This window comes from Salvelinus namaycush, chromosome 19 (genome assembly GCF_016432855.1).
Source record: "Salvelinus namaycush isolate Seneca chromosome 19, SaNama_1.0, whole genome shotgun sequence".
NCBI classification, from domain to species: Eukaryota; Metazoa; Chordata; class Actinopteri; order Salmoniformes; family Salmonidae; genus Salvelinus; species Salvelinus namaycush.
The window spans coordinates 32,023,161-32,041,605 of NC_052325.1; the positions used below are offsets into that span (position 1 = coordinate 32,023,161).

At 41.9% G+C, this 18,445-nt stretch overlaps 1 protein-coding gene across 3 annotated transcripts in view; it reads left to right on the top strand.

Moving 5' to 3' along the window:
* kdm6a (lysine (K)-specific demethylase 6A) overlaps positions 1 to 18,445 on the top strand; it is a 101,821-nt gene that overhangs the window by 9,505 nt on the left and 73,871 nt on the right. Inside the window, exons 3-6 of one of the 3 annotated variants that reach the window (XM_039014843.1) lie at positions 1,651 to 1,759; positions 4,944 to 4,993; positions 8,855 to 8,913; positions 16,235 to 16,279. In XM_039014843.1, coding sequence (XP_038870771.1) covers positions 1,651 to 1,759; positions 4,944 to 4,993; positions 8,855 to 8,913; positions 16,235 to 16,279 — 263 coding nt within the window. Of the gene's footprint in view, positions 1 to 1,650; positions 1,760 to 4,922; positions 4,994 to 8,854; positions 8,914 to 16,234; positions 16,280 to 18,445 lie in introns of all 3 variants that reach the window. The other 2 variants (XM_039014844.1, XM_039014845.1) reach the window with 2 other exon arrangements.

Here is an 18,445-nt window from a genome sequence, read left to right on the forward strand (position 1 = left end):
CCAGTCATGTGAAATCCATAGATGAGGGCCTAATGAATTTATTTAATTTGGACTGATTTACTATGAACTGTAACTCAGTAAAATCTTTGAAATTGTTGCACATTTTATATTTTTGTTCCGTGTAAAAGAATTGAAGCCCGCACACTCATAAGCTCCACCATGTACCTTTTATTAATAAACAAACAACATTTCCATCCTGCTAGGATCTTTGTCAGGTCATTTCACAGGAAGTTTCCCCTTTCGCGCGCTCCAGAAACAGGAAATGGACGGTCACGTCATACAAAGAGCTTTAATTCCACCTCAGACCAAGATAAACACGAAATTTCTTCTCTCACCGCCTCTTGACAACCAGGGGAAGGTGTATGAAGTGTACGTAGACTCTTACGTATCATGCCCATGTATAGGCAGGAAGTTGAACAGAGCATCGATTTCTGACATTCCACTTCCTGGTCAGGAAATGTGCTGCAGAATGAGTTCTGTTTCACTCAGAGAAATAATTCAAACGGTTTTAGAAACTAGAGAGTGTTTTCTATCCAATAGTAATAATAATATGCATATTTTATGAGCAAGAATTGAGTACGAGGCCGTTTGAAATGGGCACGATTTAACTGGCTACTCAATACTGCCCCTTGCAGCCATAAGAAGTTAATGAAGGTAAGTGGTGGAGCTTATGAGTGTGCTGGCTCTTTTTTTTGTGTGTTTTTCTACCGACCTTTTTCCGTCACCGCACGCCAATAAACGATGTGTGTTTGATCACACTTTACTACCTCCCTAGTCAATACAGTACCTGCTCTGCAGTGTCAGTGGACGCTGGACATGTTGGGTCAAATGAGGAGCACATAAACACAGCTTTACCCTAGGTTCCTGGAATACAATTGCTCCTGCACTGGGATAACAAATCTAATGAATGCAAATGTTGTTTTCATATCAAGTTAGAGTATTTGAAATGGCTCAGGCAGACTGTTCTCTTTTTATGACATGCTATGGGCTGAGTGGCGAGGCTATGTCCTGGTGATGATGATAAGCTTGTGTTGCGCGTCCTTCCTATTCACCCAGTGAGGCTCCAGCCTCTAGCACACTGGCCGTTTTCTAGGAGCTACTCTCTCATTTGGCACTCAGCAAAACTGGGTACAAACACACACACTCACTTCCCTCTTTTGATTTTCTGTGGTTCTAACTATCTGGAAGATTTGTGTGGCCGCTATTTAAGTTTTTCCCGGGTATAACCCACAGATTTGGCATGGGAGCTGGCCTGGAACCATGCAAAACGACTTGGAAAGGCCTTGCATTGCCCTCTCCCACTGAAAAGACATCCGTTGGCTCTGTATGTCTGGGTTATCCTCTGCCATAAACCTGTATCTATTCTATGAGAGGATCAGTGATATGGTTCAGTGATATTCAAGCTAGGCGATGGACTTGCGTGTTGCTCTTTGTAAATGATTAGATGGCTGTTATTGTTTTGAAGTTCCTCTTGCAATCATCACTATTTCTTGGCATTACACAGAAGGGTTGTTGTTTTTTTGTGGAGATTTAGGCCCAGATTTAGGTGTGGATTTCTGAAAGTTGTGGACCTTCCTTAGGCCACTGTCTAATAGGCTAAGGGGTGTTGAAATGATTCAAATGTAACCTTCCTCTCCCATCTCTCTCCAGGCTGTGATCTGCTATGATTCTGTCATCCTGAAGGCAGAAGGGAAGGTAGAGCCAGAGATGTTCTGCCAGCTGGGCCACTTCAACCTCCTCCTGGAGGACTATCCAAAAGGTGAACATGCACGCACACACACACACACACACACACACACACACACACACACACACACACACACACACACACACACACACACACACACACACACACACACACACACACACACCAGACATTTGAGTTGATTGACAGATCACATCCTGAATTTAAGCTGTACCGATTTGCTGTAAATGTCTGAATTGCAGCTGACATTCAGCAAATCAATTTAGGCTACTGCAGCCCTTTTAGTTTTGTCCTTAATGTAACAGCAATGCTTTTGTAATTGTATGTTTGGCAGAATGTAGTATTTTGACATTGGGATTTAAAGCAGCAGCAGCCGCCAGCCAGACTACACGCCTTCGCACTTAATCTCCACAAACCATGTACAAAAAGACTGGGAAATTATATACTAGACTGCCATGTTTGCATGTGGAGTAGGGGATGTAAGAAATTTTAAAATGTTCTTAACGTTTAACTTCTCACGAGTCACCATCCCGGATCCGGGAGCACCCTCATCAGTAAAAAAACTGACTAGCATAGCCTAGCATAGCGCCACAAGTAAATACTAGCATCTAAATATCATTAAATCACAAGTCCAAGACACCAGATGAAAGATACACATCTTGTGAATCCAGCCATCATTTCTGATTTTTTAAATGTTTTACAGGGAAGACACAATATGTATTTCTATTAGCTAACCACGATAGCAAAAGACACAACTTTTTTTTCCCACCATTTTTTTCCTGCATAGGTAGCTATCACAAATTCGACCAAATAAAGATATAAATAGTCACTAACCAAGAAACAACTTCATCAGATGACAGTCTGATAACATATTTATTGTATAGCATATGTTTTGTTAGAAAAATGTGCATATTTCAGGTATAAATCATAGTTTTACATTGCAGCCACCATCACAACTCTCACCAAAGCAACTAGAATAACTACAGAGACCAACGTGAATTACCTAAATACTCATCATAAAACATTTATGAAAAATACACAGCGTACAGCAAATGAAAGACAAAGATCTTGTGAATCCAGCCAATATTTCAGATTTTTTGAGTGTTTTACAGCGAAAACACAATATAGCATTATATTAGCTTACTACAATAGCCAACCACACAACAGCATTGATTCAAGCCAACAATAGCGATAACGAATAAACCAGCAAAAGATATTAATTTTTTCACTAACCTTCTCAAACTTCTTCAGATGACAGTCCTATAACATCATATTACACAATACATATAGAGTTTGTTCGAAAATGTGCATATTTAGCGGCACAAATCGTGGTTATACAATGAGAATAGTAGCCAAGCTGCCAACAAAATGTCGGGAGAAATCTTGGGAGAGGCACCTAATCTAATCAATAACTAATCATAAACTTGACTAAAAAATACAGGTTGGACAGCAAATGAAAGATACATTAGTTCTTAATGCAACCGCTGTGTTAGATTTTTAAAATTAACGTTACTACGACATACAGCGTGCGTTAAAGCGAGACCGCACCGAAATTAATGGCGGAATAGTAGTTTGACATTTTTCAACAGAACAACGAATTAACATCATAAATAGTTCTTACTTTTTGATGAGCTTCCATCAGAATCTTGGGCAAGTTGTCCTTTGTCCAGAAGAATCGTTGCTCGGTTGTAGATTGTCGCCTTCAACTTTGGAATTAGCAGTAAACATTAGCCATGTGGCGAAGACGTGCCCAACTCACTATAACGCAGCACTAAGAAAATTCCGAAAATCGCAATATACTGATATAAAATGATATAACTCGGTTTAAAATAACTACATTATGACGTTTTTAACACCTATATCAAATAAAATCAGAGCCGGATATATCTAAGGCCTATAACGAGAGCTTTCCAGAACGCCATCCTGAGGTCTGTCTTGCGTCATGGCGAATGTTGAAAAGAGTGTACCCCACGTACCAAGACCCTTTATATGGCCTCAGATCTGCCTAGCAACTCCATTCCAATTCTCACTGCTTGCTGACATCTAGGGGAAGGCCTATGCAGTGCATGTCGACCAATAGAATACATGCAAATTAATAAACTGACCCTGGAACAGATTGCCTGATTACAGATTTCTCACTTCCTGACAGGAAGTTTGCTCCAACTTGAGTTCTGTTTTACTCACAGATATAATTCAAACGGTTTTAGAAACTAGAGAGTGTTTTCTATCCAATAGTAATAATAATATGCATATTGTATGAGCAAGTACGAGGCAGTTTAATTTGGGAACGAATTTTTACAAAGTGAAAACAGCACCCCCTATTGAGAAAAGGTTAAACAGCCATTTACTTGGTTTTCTGGTTAAAACGATAAGAAAAACCCATAAAATTCCACATGAATTCACAATGCATCTGCACTGCTGCCAGCAACGGTCTGGGTGTCACAGTGCGTCCCTTTCAGATGGTTAAGCATTGCACCTGTACTACCTTTACTGTACCTCACTTCCACATCTCAAAGTTTGCATTTCCTTCTCATTTAACTTTTCAAAGTGTTGCCATACAGGACTTTGCTGCTGTTGCTTGCTTTTCTTTGCCATTTTTCCAACTTTTAACGACAATGACGTAGTGGTGGAGAGTCGACTCCAAAATAATTGATTCCTCCACTCCTGGCACGTCGACTCCCAGTGTTGACTCCAGGCCTTCATTGCCTATCGTCTAGTTAGGTTATAACACAGGAAATATGTTTTGTGACCAGTGCACTGATTTTAATTTTGTGAAAAAACAAACACTATTTTTTTTCGTCAGTTATGGATTTTTCTCAACGTTAAAGATCCCAATTTCGTTTAAATGTTCACACCCTTAATGTGGAGTGGTCTGCTCTCTCTGTTGTCACACTTGATTGTCTGAGCATTCTCTCCTCTGCCGTTATGCAATTCCACTGCCATTGTCTGTAGATGGCTCTAGGCTTTCTATGACTAAAAGTCTGACGGAGTTGCCTGAAGATGTCTCTAGTATTCTTACATTTTTTTGTGTGTGTTTTCTGGAATGCGTGCTTATTGGGTGTGTTAACTTCAAATAATGGTTTCTTTTAATGCCTTGGGCAGAAATTCAGTCCAATATTGCTTGAGGTAGTGGCACCACAAGATTGAATGGAAAGAATCTGTGTTATGGAGATGGTGAAATGTAAACTTATTGTAACCCCATTGTATTTGTCTTCAGTAACTTCTCTTTCTCTCTCAGCATTATCTGCATACCAGAGATACTACAGTTTACAGTCGGACTACTGGAAGGTGAGTGGCTACTTAAACAGCATGTATCCAAGTAGGTCTAGGTGTTGACTGCTGATGACCCCTGGTTCTCTTGGCATAAAACAACTGTGATGATAATAAAGAATGGAGTTATGGAGTTAGACAAGGGCAGCTGTTCTCCAGTAGCTGGGTCACCTCATAGGTCAAACTTGGTGAGACAGTTTGACCTAGCCAGGCCAGTCACCAGCTCTCTGGTGGTGTGGCTTCTCCCTGTTCCCAGTGTGGGTGGATAAGAGATGGGTGGATGTTAAAGTTTCAGTCTGCAGTGGTGCCCATTGGAGGGTGAGAGGATGTGTTGGGGGTGTGACAGTGATGGGGGCAGACAGTGTTGGGTTTCACTGCTGCAGAGCTGGGAGAGAGTTGGAGGATCTATCCTGTGCTGGGGTTAGGGAGCTGGGACAGGGGCTCCCTGGGAGAGAGGGCTGGGGTTAGGGAGCTGAGACAGGGGCTCCCTGGGAGAGAGGGCTGGGGTTAGGGAGCTGGGACAGGGGCTGCCTGGGAGAGAGGGCTGGGGTTAGGGAGCTGGGACAGGGGCTGCCTGGGAGAGAGGGCTGGGACAGGGGCTGCATGGGAGAGGGGGCTTGGGCTTGAGACCAGCATAAAAGGAAGGGCTGAAACCGGAGCAGGATGGCAGGTTGAACTAAGAGGGAGAGCAGTCTGGAAGAAATGGTTAAAACATTGACTGAACTTAACTGGGTCTCTCTGTCTCTCATGGGATAGATACAGTTGAAGTCGGAAGTTTACATACACCTTAGCCAATTACATTTAACCTCAGTTTTCACAATTCCTGACATTTAATCCTAGTAAAAATTCCCTGTCTTAGGTCAGTTAGGATCACCACTTTTATTTTAAGAATGTGAAATGTCAGAATAATAGAAGAGAGAATGATTTATTTAAGCTTTTATTTCTTTCTTCACATTACCAGTGGGTCAGAAGTGTACATACACTCAATTAGTATTTGGTAGCATTGCCTTTAAATTGTTTAATTTGGGTCAAACGTTTCGAGTAGCCTTCCACAAGCTTCCCACAATAAGTTGGGTGACTTTTGGCCCATTCCTCCTGACAGAGCTGGTGTAACTGAGTCAGGTTTGTAGACCTCCTTGCTCGCACATGCTTTTTCAGTTCAGCCCACACATTTTCTATGGGATTGAGGTCAGGGCTTTGTGATGGCCACTCCAATACCATGACTTTGTTGTCCTTAAGCCATTTTGCCACAACTTTGGAAGTATGCTTGGGGTCATTGTCCATTTGGAAGACCCATTTGCGACCAAGCTTTAACTTCCTGACTGATGTCTTGAGATTTTCTAAGCTGTTTAAAGGCACAGGTTGAAAAACAAGTTTTAATGACTCCAACCTAAGTGTATGTTAACTTCCGACTTCAACTGCACATGAGATGAATGAATATGTAGGATAGACTAACAGGCTTTCAGAAACATCCTTACTCTGACTTATGCTTCCTCTCTGTTTCCTCTCAACTCACAGATTGTCTCACCCTCACCCTTAAGTCTAGAAAGAGCTGAGAATAGCGGCGTTTTAGAAAACAGGGGGTTTTCTAAAACCCAGCTATTCTCAGCTTTTTCTAGACGTAACATTTTTGAGGGCTGGTGGAAGCATTATTAGTTTGTTTGTTCCTTCCTTCCTGTCCTGCTCTCTCCTCAGTCCAAGCTTCATAGATGGTGCAGTCAGTCTTCTCACGCTCTCTCTCGTGTTTTGGTAGTGAAGCGCTCTGAATGGCATTGTTATGTACAGTATTTACCTCTGATTGGTATTGAACGTGCAATTAGTTTTCCACTTGATTTGTGTGTTTGAGTAGGTGATGTGGTTAGAGATTTAACACCTCTACCGGTTTCAGTTCTGACTATTACTACAGTTTGTTATATGAAACTGGGCCACAACAGTTACCCCTGAAAGGTGAATTTCAGACTCATTTGAAATGAACTGAAGTATGTATTTGGGCCTCTACTCTACCAGTTACCCTATGGACATACAGTAGAATGCACTTTAATCCTTTCAGGGATGAGGGGGCTACTGTTTCTGTCTATGTTAACCTGTCTAGGACTGGGGTTCCCCGTTCCCCGGAACCCTGTTCCGCTAGCGGAACCCCTCGCCAACAGCCAATAAAATTGCAGAGCGTCAAACATACAAGTATTAGGCGCCATTTTAAAGATACAATTCTCGTTAATCCAGCCACAGTGTCTGATTTCAATAATGCTTTATAGCGAAAGCTCCACAAACGATTATGTTAGGTCACCACCAAGTCACAGATAAACCCAGCCATTTTTCCCACCAAAGAGAGGAGTCACAAAAAGCACAAATAGAGATACAATTAATCACTAACCTTTGATGATCTTCATCAGATGACACTCATAGAACTTCATGTTACACAATACATGTATGTTTTGTTCGGTAAAGTTAATATTTATATCCAAAAATCTTATTTTACATTGGCGTGTTAGATTCAGTAGTTCCAAAACATGCAGTGATATTGCATAGAGCCACATGAATTCACAGAAATACTCATAATAAATGTTGATGAAAATACAGCTATTATACATGAAACTTTAGATACACTTCTCCTTAATGCAACCGCTGTGTCAGATTTCAAAAAAGCTTTACGGAAAAAGCATAAGCTGAGAACGGAGCTCAGAGCCCAAACCAGCCAGAGAAATATACGCCGTGTTGGGTAGTCAACATTATTCATATTATTCATATATAAATATTCACTTACCTTTGATGATCTTCATCAGAATGCACTCCCAGGAATCGCAGTTCCACATGTTTTGTTCGATAATGTCCATCATTTATGTCCATTTATGTCCAATAGCTTCTTTTGTTAGGGCGCTTGGTAAACAATCCAAAAGCGCGATCTGGTCGATTCGGATGAAACGTTCAAAAAGTTATATTACAGGTTGAAGAAACTTGTCAAACTAAGTATAGAATCAATCTTTAGAATGTTTTTATCATAAAAGTTCAATACTGTTCCAACCAGACAATTCCATTGTCTGTAGAATTGCCCTGGAACGAGAGCAACCTCTCAAGTGAAAGCGTGTGACTGAGAACGAGGCTGTAGGCAGACCCCTTAGTAAAACATCTCCCATCCGGCCCACCTTCACATGAGCATCCTGAAACCACGTTCTAAAGATGGTTGACATCTAGTGGAAGCCTTAGGAAGTGAGAAATAACCCATATTCCACTGTGTATTCGATAGGGGTGAGTTCAAAAACTACAAACCTCAGATATCCCACTTCCTGTTTGGAATTCTTCTCAGGTTTTGGCCTGCCATATGAGTTCTGTTATACTCACAGACATCATTCAAACAGTTTTAGAAACCTCAGAGTGTTTTCTATCCAATACTAATAATAATATGCATATATTAGCATCTGGGACTGAGTAGGAGGCAGTTCACTCTGGGCATGCTATTCATCCAAAAGTGAAAATGCTGCCCCCTATCCGAAACAAGTTAACTAAACCATATCTGGTGCAATAATATAGTGACAGTTTTGTGGTGTGTAGGTTTGTTTCACCAGGTATGTTTCTCTACCTGAGCAGGTGTGACTGGAGAAGCAGATTAACCCCCGCAGACTCCCCACAGGGAACTGGCACAGGGAGATGTTTATGTGTTAGCCATTGACCTTTGAGCCTCTAATACTTTCCAGTGAGATTGCTCAACCAGGACTTAATGTTATTAGGGCTCTGGTTGGTTTCATGGCCTATGTTGTTTAAACTTGAGTGAGTAATCAGTGTTGTTCAGTCACGGCATCTTTAAAAAAAAATAGATGTTTGAGAAATAAGTACTCAGGGTGCTGTTTCTGCCACTCATTGTTTTCTCCCCCTCTCTTTCAGAATGCTGCCTTTTTATATGGCCTTGGTATGGTTTACTTCCATTACAACGCATTTCAGTGGTAAGTAGCTGCATATCCTGAGTATTTTCCATTGCACTCTAGTGCATTTTATTGGCTAGAGACCTGAGACCTATATTTGCTTCACTATTTCAGCAATTCATGACCTCATGGGCTTCGAAATGAGTCCTGAAATTGTGTGGTAATACAATACATTTGTCTAGCTATTGTATGTTCTTTACTGTGTGTTTGCATTTAACCCATACCTGACTGGTGGGAGTGACTGTTGAGGAATAGGCTATCTGTTATCTTGTCGGAATTACTGTGTCAGTCATGCATTCAGCCTATCAGCCTGTCATGGCTTTATATGACGTTTTGTTTTTCGAAGAATGTTGCCATTTACTGCTTCTGACACTTTTAGGCCAAATATAGCCTAGGACACTGCTTACAGCAAATATAGCCTAGAACACTGCTGACAGCAAATATAGCCTAGAACACTGCTGACAGCAAATATAGCCTAGAACACTGCTGACAGCAAATATAGCCTAGAACACTGCTGACAGCAAATATAGCCTAGAACACTGCTGACAGCAAATATAGCCTAGAACTCTGCTGACAGCAAATATAGCCTAGAACGCTGCCGACAGCAAATATAGCCTAGAACGCTGCCGACAGCAAATATAGCCTAGAACGCTGCCGACAGCAAGTATAGCCTAGAACGCTGCCGACAGCAAATATAGCCTAGAACGCTGCTGACAGCAAGTATAGCCTAGAACGCTGCTGACAGCAAGTATAGCCTAGAACGCTGCTGACAGCAAGTATAGCCTAGAACGCTGCCGACAGCAAATATAGAATGAGCCACCTTTGAAAATGTTATATGCAGAGAGACTAGAGCCTGTTGGTGCTTCAGGGGAGTTGGGATGAGGGACTTTGGTGACAGTTCAGGGAAAGGAAATCCTTCACTGTATACAGTCGTGGCCAAAAGTTTTGAGAATGACACAAATATAAATTTTCACAAAGTCTGCTGCCTCAGTTTGTATGATGCCAATTTGCATATACTCCAGAATGTTATGAAGAGTGATCAAATGAATTGCAATTAATTGCAAAGTCCCTCTTTGCCATGCAAATGAACTGAATCCCCCAAAAACATTTCCACTGCATTTCAGCCCTGCCACAAAAGGACCAGCTGACATCATGTCAGTGATTCTCTCGTTAACACAGGTGTGAGTGTTGACGAGGACAAGGCTGGAGATCACTCTGTCATGATGATTGAGTTCAAATAACAGACTGGAAGCTTCAAAAGGAGGGTGGTGCTTGGAATCATTGTTCTTCCTTTGTCAACCATGGTTTCCTGCAAAGGAAACACGTGCCGCCATCATTGCTTTGCACAAAAAGGGCTTCACAGGCAAGGATATTGCTGCCAGTAAGATTGCACCTAAATCAACCATTTATCGGATCATCAAGAACTTCATGGAGAGCGGTTCAATTGTTGTGAAGAAGGCTTCACGGCGCCCAAGAAAGTCCAGCAAGCGACAGGACCGTCTCCTAAAGTTGATTCAGCTGCGGGATCGGGGCACCACCAGTACAGAGCTTGCTCAGGAATGGCAGCAGGCAGGTGTGAGTGCATCTGCACGCACAGTGAGGTGAAGACTTTTGGAGGATGGCCTGGTGTCAAGTTGGGCAGCAAAGAAGCCACTTCTCTCCAGGAAAAACATCAGGGACAGACTGATATTCTGCAAAAGATACAGGTATTGGACTGCTGAGGACTGGGGTAAAGTAATTTTCTCTGATGAATCCCCTTTCCGATTGTTTGGGGCATCCGGAAAAAAGCTTGTCCGGAGAAGACAAGGTGAGCGCTACCATCAGTCCTGTGTCATGCCAACAGTAAGACCATTCATGTGTGGGGTTGCTTCTCAGCCAAGGGAGTGGGCTCACTCACAATTTTGCCTAAGAACACAGCCATGAATAAAGAATGGTACCAACACATCCTCCGAGAGCAACTTCCCCCAACCATCCAGGAACAGCTTGATGACGAACAATGCCTTTCCCAGCATGATGTAGCACCTTGCCATAAGGCAAAAGTGATAACTAAGTGGCTCGGGGAACAAAACATCGATATTTTGGGTCCATAGCCAGGAAACTCCCCAGACCTTGTGGTCAATCCTCAAGAGGCGGGTGGACAAACAAAAACCCACAAATTCTGACAAACTCTACGCATTGATTATGCAAGAATGGGCTTCCATCAGTCAGGATGTGGCCCAGAAGTTAATTGACAGCATGCCAGGGCAGATTGCAGAGGTCTTGAAAAAGAAGGGTCAACACTGCAAATATTGACTCTTTGCATTAACTTCATGTAATTGTCAATAAAAGCCTTTGACACTTATGAAATGCTTGTAATTATACTTCATTTGTAACGGTCGTCATAGTCGTTCTCCTCCTCAGACGAGGAGGAGCATGGATCGGACCAACACGCAGAGTGGGTAGTGCTCATGATAATTTATTAGATCGAAACTGAACACTAACATGAAACAAAATAACAAAATTAATACAACCGACAACAGTCCCGTGTGGCACGAATACAAACACGGAAACAAACACCCACAAAACACACGTGAAACCCCGGCTGCCTTAGTATGATTCTCAATCAGGGACAACGATTGACAGCTCCCTCTGATTGAGAATCATACCAGGCCGAACACAAAATCCCAACATAGAAAATCACACATAGACAAAACCACCCAACTCACGCCCTGACCAACTAAATAAATACAAGACAAAAGAAAACAGGTCAGGAACGTGACATCATTATTCCATAGTAACATCTGACAAAAATATCTAAAGACACTGAAGCAGCAAACTTTGTGGAAATTAATATTTCTGTCATTCTCAAAACTTTTGGCCACGACTGTATATGCTCATGGTCATGGTCATGAAAAGGTTAAAGTGTGGGGAGAGGAAGAGGATGTAGTGTGATATGCTGTGTTGTTGTGGTCATAGTGTGTGTGTGGGGGGGTGTATTTCTCTGCAAACTAACACACTCACATGTGCACGCACACATGCACACACACTCAGTCTTGACAGGGATGGCTTGGTTTTGATGCTGTCGACGCGCGCACACACTGCAGTCGGTGCTCTGTCTGTGTAATCCAGTTCACGGTCGTCGTTGTCTCTCACTGTTTTCTCCCACTGCTAAAGCTGGTATTTAACCCCCTAAATTTATAATTTATAATAATACAAAATTCCATAAAATCCTGTCAGTTTAAGCTAGAGATATCAGTTTGGCATTGGATGCGTCTCAATCCGCCAGTGTCGCACTTCGCATCTGCGGGTGAAAGGTCTTCTCACGAAAATGTCTGTAGCGTCCGAATGGTTTGACCTGCGAACAACCACTCTATGGAACGGGGATATTCTCACTAACATGATGGTGTTCTCCGTTTTGTTCTATTGCGCCCAGAAGTCACGGGACTTGTCTGAAGGTAACCGGTGCCGATAAAAAAAAGAAAAAAAAAAGAAGAAGAATGGAAGTATGAATGTAGTTTTGTGCCTACCCCAAAAAAGAGGTTTAATGTGTGATGAAAAAGTGTGTGTGTGTGTAATACATACATACATACATACATACATACATACATACATACATACAGTACATTCGGAAAGTATTCAAACCCCTTGAATTTTTCCACATTTTGTTACATTACATCCTTATTCTTAAAATGATTAAATAAAAAATGTTCCTCATCAATCTACACGCAAAACCCCATAATGACAAAGCGAAAACAGGGTTTTAGAAATTGTACAAATAAAAAGATTTCCTTATTTATATAAGTATTCAGACCCTTTGCTATGAAACTCTAAGATGAGCTCAGGTGCATCCTGTTTCCATTGATTATCCTTGATATGTTTCTACAACTTGATTGGAGTCCACTTATGGTAAATTCAATTGATTAGACATGATTTGGAAAGGTACACACCTGTCTATATAAGGTCCCACAGTTGACAGTGCATGTAAGCAAAAACCAAGTCATGAGGTCGAAGGAATTTTCCGTAGAGCTCTGAGACAGGATTGTGTCGAGGCACAGATCTGCGGAAGGGTACCAAAAAATTTCTGCAGCATTTTAGGTCCCCAAGAACACAGTGGCCTCCATCATTCTTAAATGGAAGAAGTTTGGCACCACTTAGACTCTTCTTAGAGCTGGCTGCCTGGCCAAACTGAGTAATTGGGGGAGAAGGGCCTTGGTCAGTGAGGTGACCAAGAACCTGATGGTCACTCTGACAGAGCTCCAGAGTTCCTCTGTGGAGATGAGAGAACCTTCCAGAAGGACAACCATCTCTGCAGTACGCCACCAATCAGGCCTTTATGGTAGAGTGGCCAGACAGAAGCCACTCCTCAGTAAAAGGCACATGACAGCCCGCTTGGAGTTTGCCAAAGGGCACCTAAAGGTTCTCAGACCATGAGAAACAAGATTCTCTGTTCTGATGAAAGCAAGATTGAACTCTTTGCTATGAATGCCAAGCTTCACGTCTGGAGGAAATCTGGCACCATCCCTACGGTGAAACGTGGTGGCAGCATCATGGTTTGGGGATGTTTTTCAGCGGCAGGGACTGAGAGACTAGTCAGAATTGAGGGAAAGATGAATGGAGCAAAGTACAGAGAGATCCTTGATTAAAAACCTGCTTCAAAGCTCTCAGGACCTCAGACATGGGTGAAGGTTCACCTTCCAACAGTACAAGGACCCTAAGCACATAGCCAAGACAACGCAGGAGTGGCTTCGGGACAAGTCTCTGAATGTCCTTGAGTGGCCAAGCCAGAGCCCGGACATCTCTGGGGAGACCTGAAAATAGCTGTGCAGCGACGGTCTCCATCCAACCTGACAGGGCTTGAGAGGATCTGCAGAGAAGAATGAGAGAAACTCCCCAAATACAGGTGTGCCAAGCTTGTAGTGTTATATCCAAGAAGACTCAAGGCTGTAATTGCTGCCAAAGGTGCTTCGACAAAGTACTAAGTAAAGGGTATGAATACTTATGTAAATGTGATTTCAGTAGTTTGTTTTTAATACATTTGCCAAAATGTTCAAAAAACTGTTTTTGCTTTGCCATTATGGGGTATTGTGTGTAGATTGATTAGGGGAAAAAACATGTAATCAATTTTAGAAGAAGGCTGTAACGTAACAAAATGGGAAAAGTCAAGGGGTCTGAATTTGTTCCGAATGCATTCTCTCTGTGTGTGTGTGTGTGTGTGTGTGTGTGTGTGTGTGTGTGTGTGTGTGTGTGTGTGTGTGTGTGTGTGTGTGTGTGTGTGTGTGTGTGTGTGTGTGTGTGTGTGTGTGTGTGTGTGTGTGTGTGTGTGTGTGTGTGTGCGTACACACACTCTACTGGTCAAACGTTTGGACACACCTAACTAAGGGTTTTTCTTTGTTTTTACTATTTTCTACATTGTAGAATAATAGTGAAGACAAAACTATGAAATAACAACAATGCAATCATGTAGTAACCAAAAAAGTGTCAAACAAATGAAAATGTGTTTTATATTTGAGATTCTTCAAATAGCCACCCTTTGCCTTGATGACAGCTTTGCACACTCTTGGCATTTTCTCAGCCAGCTTCACCTGGATGCTTTTCCAACAGTCTTGAAGGAGTTACAGAAATGCACATGCAGAGATCATCCGTTCAGCCACATCGCATCTCACAAAGACACGGCGGTTGGAACCAAAATCTCCAATTTGGAGTCTAGAACAAAGAACAGATTTCCACTGGTCTAATGTCCATTGCTTGTGTTTGTTTCTTGGCCCAAGCAAGTCTCTTCTTCTTATTGGTGTCTTTTAGTAATGGTTTCTTTGCAGTAATTCAACCATGAAGAACTGATTCACACAGTCTTCTCTGAACAGTTGATGTTGAGCTGTCTGTTACTTGAACTCTGTGTAGCATTCATTTGGGCTGCAATTTCTGAGGCTGGTAACTCTAATGAAGTTATCCTCTGCAGCAGAGGTAACTCTGGGTGTTCCTTTATTGTGATGGTCTTCACGAGAGCCAATTTCATTTAATGATGATTTTTGCGCTAGCACTTTTCTGGATTGACTGACCTTCATGTCTTAAAGTAATGATCGACTGTCGTTTCTCTTTGCTTATTTGAGTTGTTCTTGCCATAATATGGACTTGGGTCTTTTACCAAATAGGGCTATCTTCTTTATACCACCCCTACCTTGTCACAACACAACTGATTGACTCAAATGCATTAAGAAGGAAAGAAATTCCACAAATTAACTTTTTAAAAGGCATACCTGTTAATTGAAATGCATTTCTGGTGCCTACCTCATGAAGCTGGTTGAGAGAATGCCAAGAGTGTGCAAAGCTGTTATCAAGGCAAAAGGTGGCTACTCAAATATAAAATATATTTTGATTTAACATTTTTTTTGTTTACTACATGATTCCATATGTGTTATTTCATAGTTTTGATGTCTTCACTATTATTATACAATCTAGAAAATAGTAAAAATAAAAAATCTCGAATGAGTAGGTGTTCTAAAACCTTTTAGCTGTAGTATATGTGTGTGTGTGTGTGTATATTTTTTTAAATTATTTTTATTTAACCTTTTTTATTTAACTAGGCAATTCAGTTACGAACAAATTCTTATTTACATTGACGGCCTACCCCGGCCTAACCCAGATGACGCTGGGCAAATTGTGCCCGCTCTATTTGACTCCCAATCACTGCCGGATGTGATACAGCCTGGATTCGAACCAGGGACTGTAGTGATGCCTCTTGCACTGAGATGCAGTGCCTTAGACCACTGCGCCACCCGGCGCAATTTAATTCAAAAATAGAATTCCTAGATTTATGACAGACACTTCATAACCTTGTTTCTTCCGACTTTATTTACTGTCCTTTTTGCCATTTATGAATGTGTTATTCAATGTGTTTCTATGGCTTTAGTAGTAATGGCCCAAAATCTACATTTTATCCAATTTTTAAAACATTATACCTAAAGTTGACTTAAAATTCAAAATCAGATAGCTAAATGATCCATAGTATGACCCTTTTTTTAAACCATTCCAGATGTCAGTTTAGCACCCCCTTCCCCCAACGTCTTAGACTATGGAATTAAAACAATGGTTTTGGAGCGAGAGAATATACACTGTTTTTTTCCATTTTCAAGCAGCTAGAAAATCGTAGGTTAGGTGCCACTATAAATTACTAACTGAATAATTCAAATCACAAAAGTGATTTCCTACGTTGCACCAGAGGAGTAGTAACTAAATACCCTGGGGAATGTATTACTGTACTTGGGTCCTTGTTGAGTAAGTGCTTTGCTGAGGCTGTGTAGTGTTGCTAGGTGTCTGTGGCATTGCCTGATATTGACTACTGTAGGTCCCCTTTCTCCCTGTCTAGGCCAGTGCAGCCCCCCTCCTCAGAGGCCCATGCAGGACAGAGAAGGTAGGCCCCCTCTATTAGTTTCCATAGGGAGTAATACTGCGAGGATGTGTCTTTGATGCATCTGGCTGTCATCTTGTATCTAAATGTTGTCTAGGCAGTCATTTATGCATCTACGTGTTAGTTATTTTATCATGAATAATGCAGCTAATGTTACTGCCATGATTAGGAGCCATATTGGATCTAAATGTTATAAAGCCAACAGTCAAGCCATCCGATCAGGCTATTTTCCATTTTTGTTTTGCTTTTCTCAAATGTATTGTTGGTAATGGGTAATGCACTGGCTGCCTGAGTTTTAGATCTAAGTTTCTTCTATTGGGTTTTAAATACATGTCAGACATGCTTTTAAGTTATGTACCCAGTAGGTCCCTCAGGTCCTTTGGCACTGGCCTTTTAACTATCTCAAAGCCTAGGACCAAGAGGCATGGAAAGGCAAAGCCTGCCAGAGAACCTGAGGGGGGCTGAAACTGATCTTAAAACACATCTTTTTAGCTTTACTTTTCCCTAGTGTTTTTAGTTTGTCCTTTTAGTTTTTTTTAAATCTTATGTTTGTTGCGGAGTAAAAATGTCATCATTTATTTTTATTGTTTAAATAGTTTTTTCCACCTGTAAAGCACATTGCGTTGCATTCCACATCTGAAGTGTGCTGTATAATTAAAGCTTGATTTAATGATTGCATTGGGGAAGCCATCCATTAGCAATGTATACCACGAGCACGATGAGGTGCTTAGGCCTTATTAAAAAGAAATGTGCTTTGCATCGGTCAACTCCAGCCATTCCATTAGCTTGTGAGGCATTCATCTATAACAGTAAATAGATACTTGCATACTTTTGAATGCTCCATTGTTTTAAGTGCAACTTTTTTGACCAGGAGATCTTTTTCAGTCTGGATGGGTGTACACAAGCTAGCCTACTTCTGAACTGTGTTCATCTACAACACCAACCCTAGTTCTGGTCCTTGCCTCCCCTTCTCCCCTGCCTTGACCTTGAGTGCCTCCAGTGCTGTCAGCCTGTCAAGTTTACATACACGGCATGACCAAAAGTATGTGGACACCTGCTCGTCGAACATCACATTCCAAAATCCTGGGCATTAATATAGAGTTGGTTCCCTCCTTTGCTGCTATAACAGCCTCCACTCCTTCTGGGAAGGCTTTCCAGTAGATGTTGGAACATTGCTGCGGGGGACTTGATCCATTCAGCCACGAGCATTAGTGAGGTCAGGCACTGATGTTGGGCGATTAGGCCTGCCTCGCAGTCTGCGTTCCAATTCATCCCAAAGGTGTTCGATGGAGTTGAGGTCAGGGCTCTGTGCAGGCCAGTCAAGTTCTTCCACACCAACTTTGACCAACCATTTCTGTATGGATCTCGTTTTGTGCATGGGGACATTGTCATGCTGAAACAGAAAAGGGCCTTCCCCAGGCTTGTATGCGGCTGCTTGACCATGAAGCTCCCGACGAACAGTTGTGCTGACATTGCTTCCAGTGTTGCAACCGAGGACAGACGATTTTTATGAGCTACGCGCTTCAGCACTCGGTGGTACCGTTCCATGAGCTTGTGTGGCCTACCACTTCATGGCTGAGCCGTTGTTGCTCCTAGGTGTTTTCACTTAACAATAACATCACTTACAGTTGACCAGCAGCTCTAGCAGGGCAGAAATGTTTGGACACACCTACTCATTCAAGGGTTTTTCTTTATTTTTACTATTTTCTACATTGAATCATTTAGTAACCAAAATTGTTAAAAACATAAAAATATATTTACAATTTTTCAAAGTAGCCACCGTTTGCCTTGATAACAGCTTTGCACACGATTGGCATTCTCTCAACCAGCTTCAAGAGGAAAGCTTTTCCAACAGTCTTGAAGGAGTTCCCACATATGCTGAGCACTGCTTTTCCTTCACTCTGCGGTCCTACTTATCCCAAACCATCTCAATTTGGTTGAGGTCGGGGGATTGTGGAGGCCAGGTCATCTGATGCAGCATGCCATCACTCTCCTTTGTCAAATAGCCCTTACACAACCTGGAGGTGTGTTTTGGGTCATTGTCCTGTTGAAAAACAAATGACAGTCCCACTTAGCGCTAACCAGATGGGATGGCGTATCGCTGCAGAATGCTGTGGTAGCCATGCTGGTTAAGTGTGCCTTGAATAAAAAAATAAATCACTGATGGTG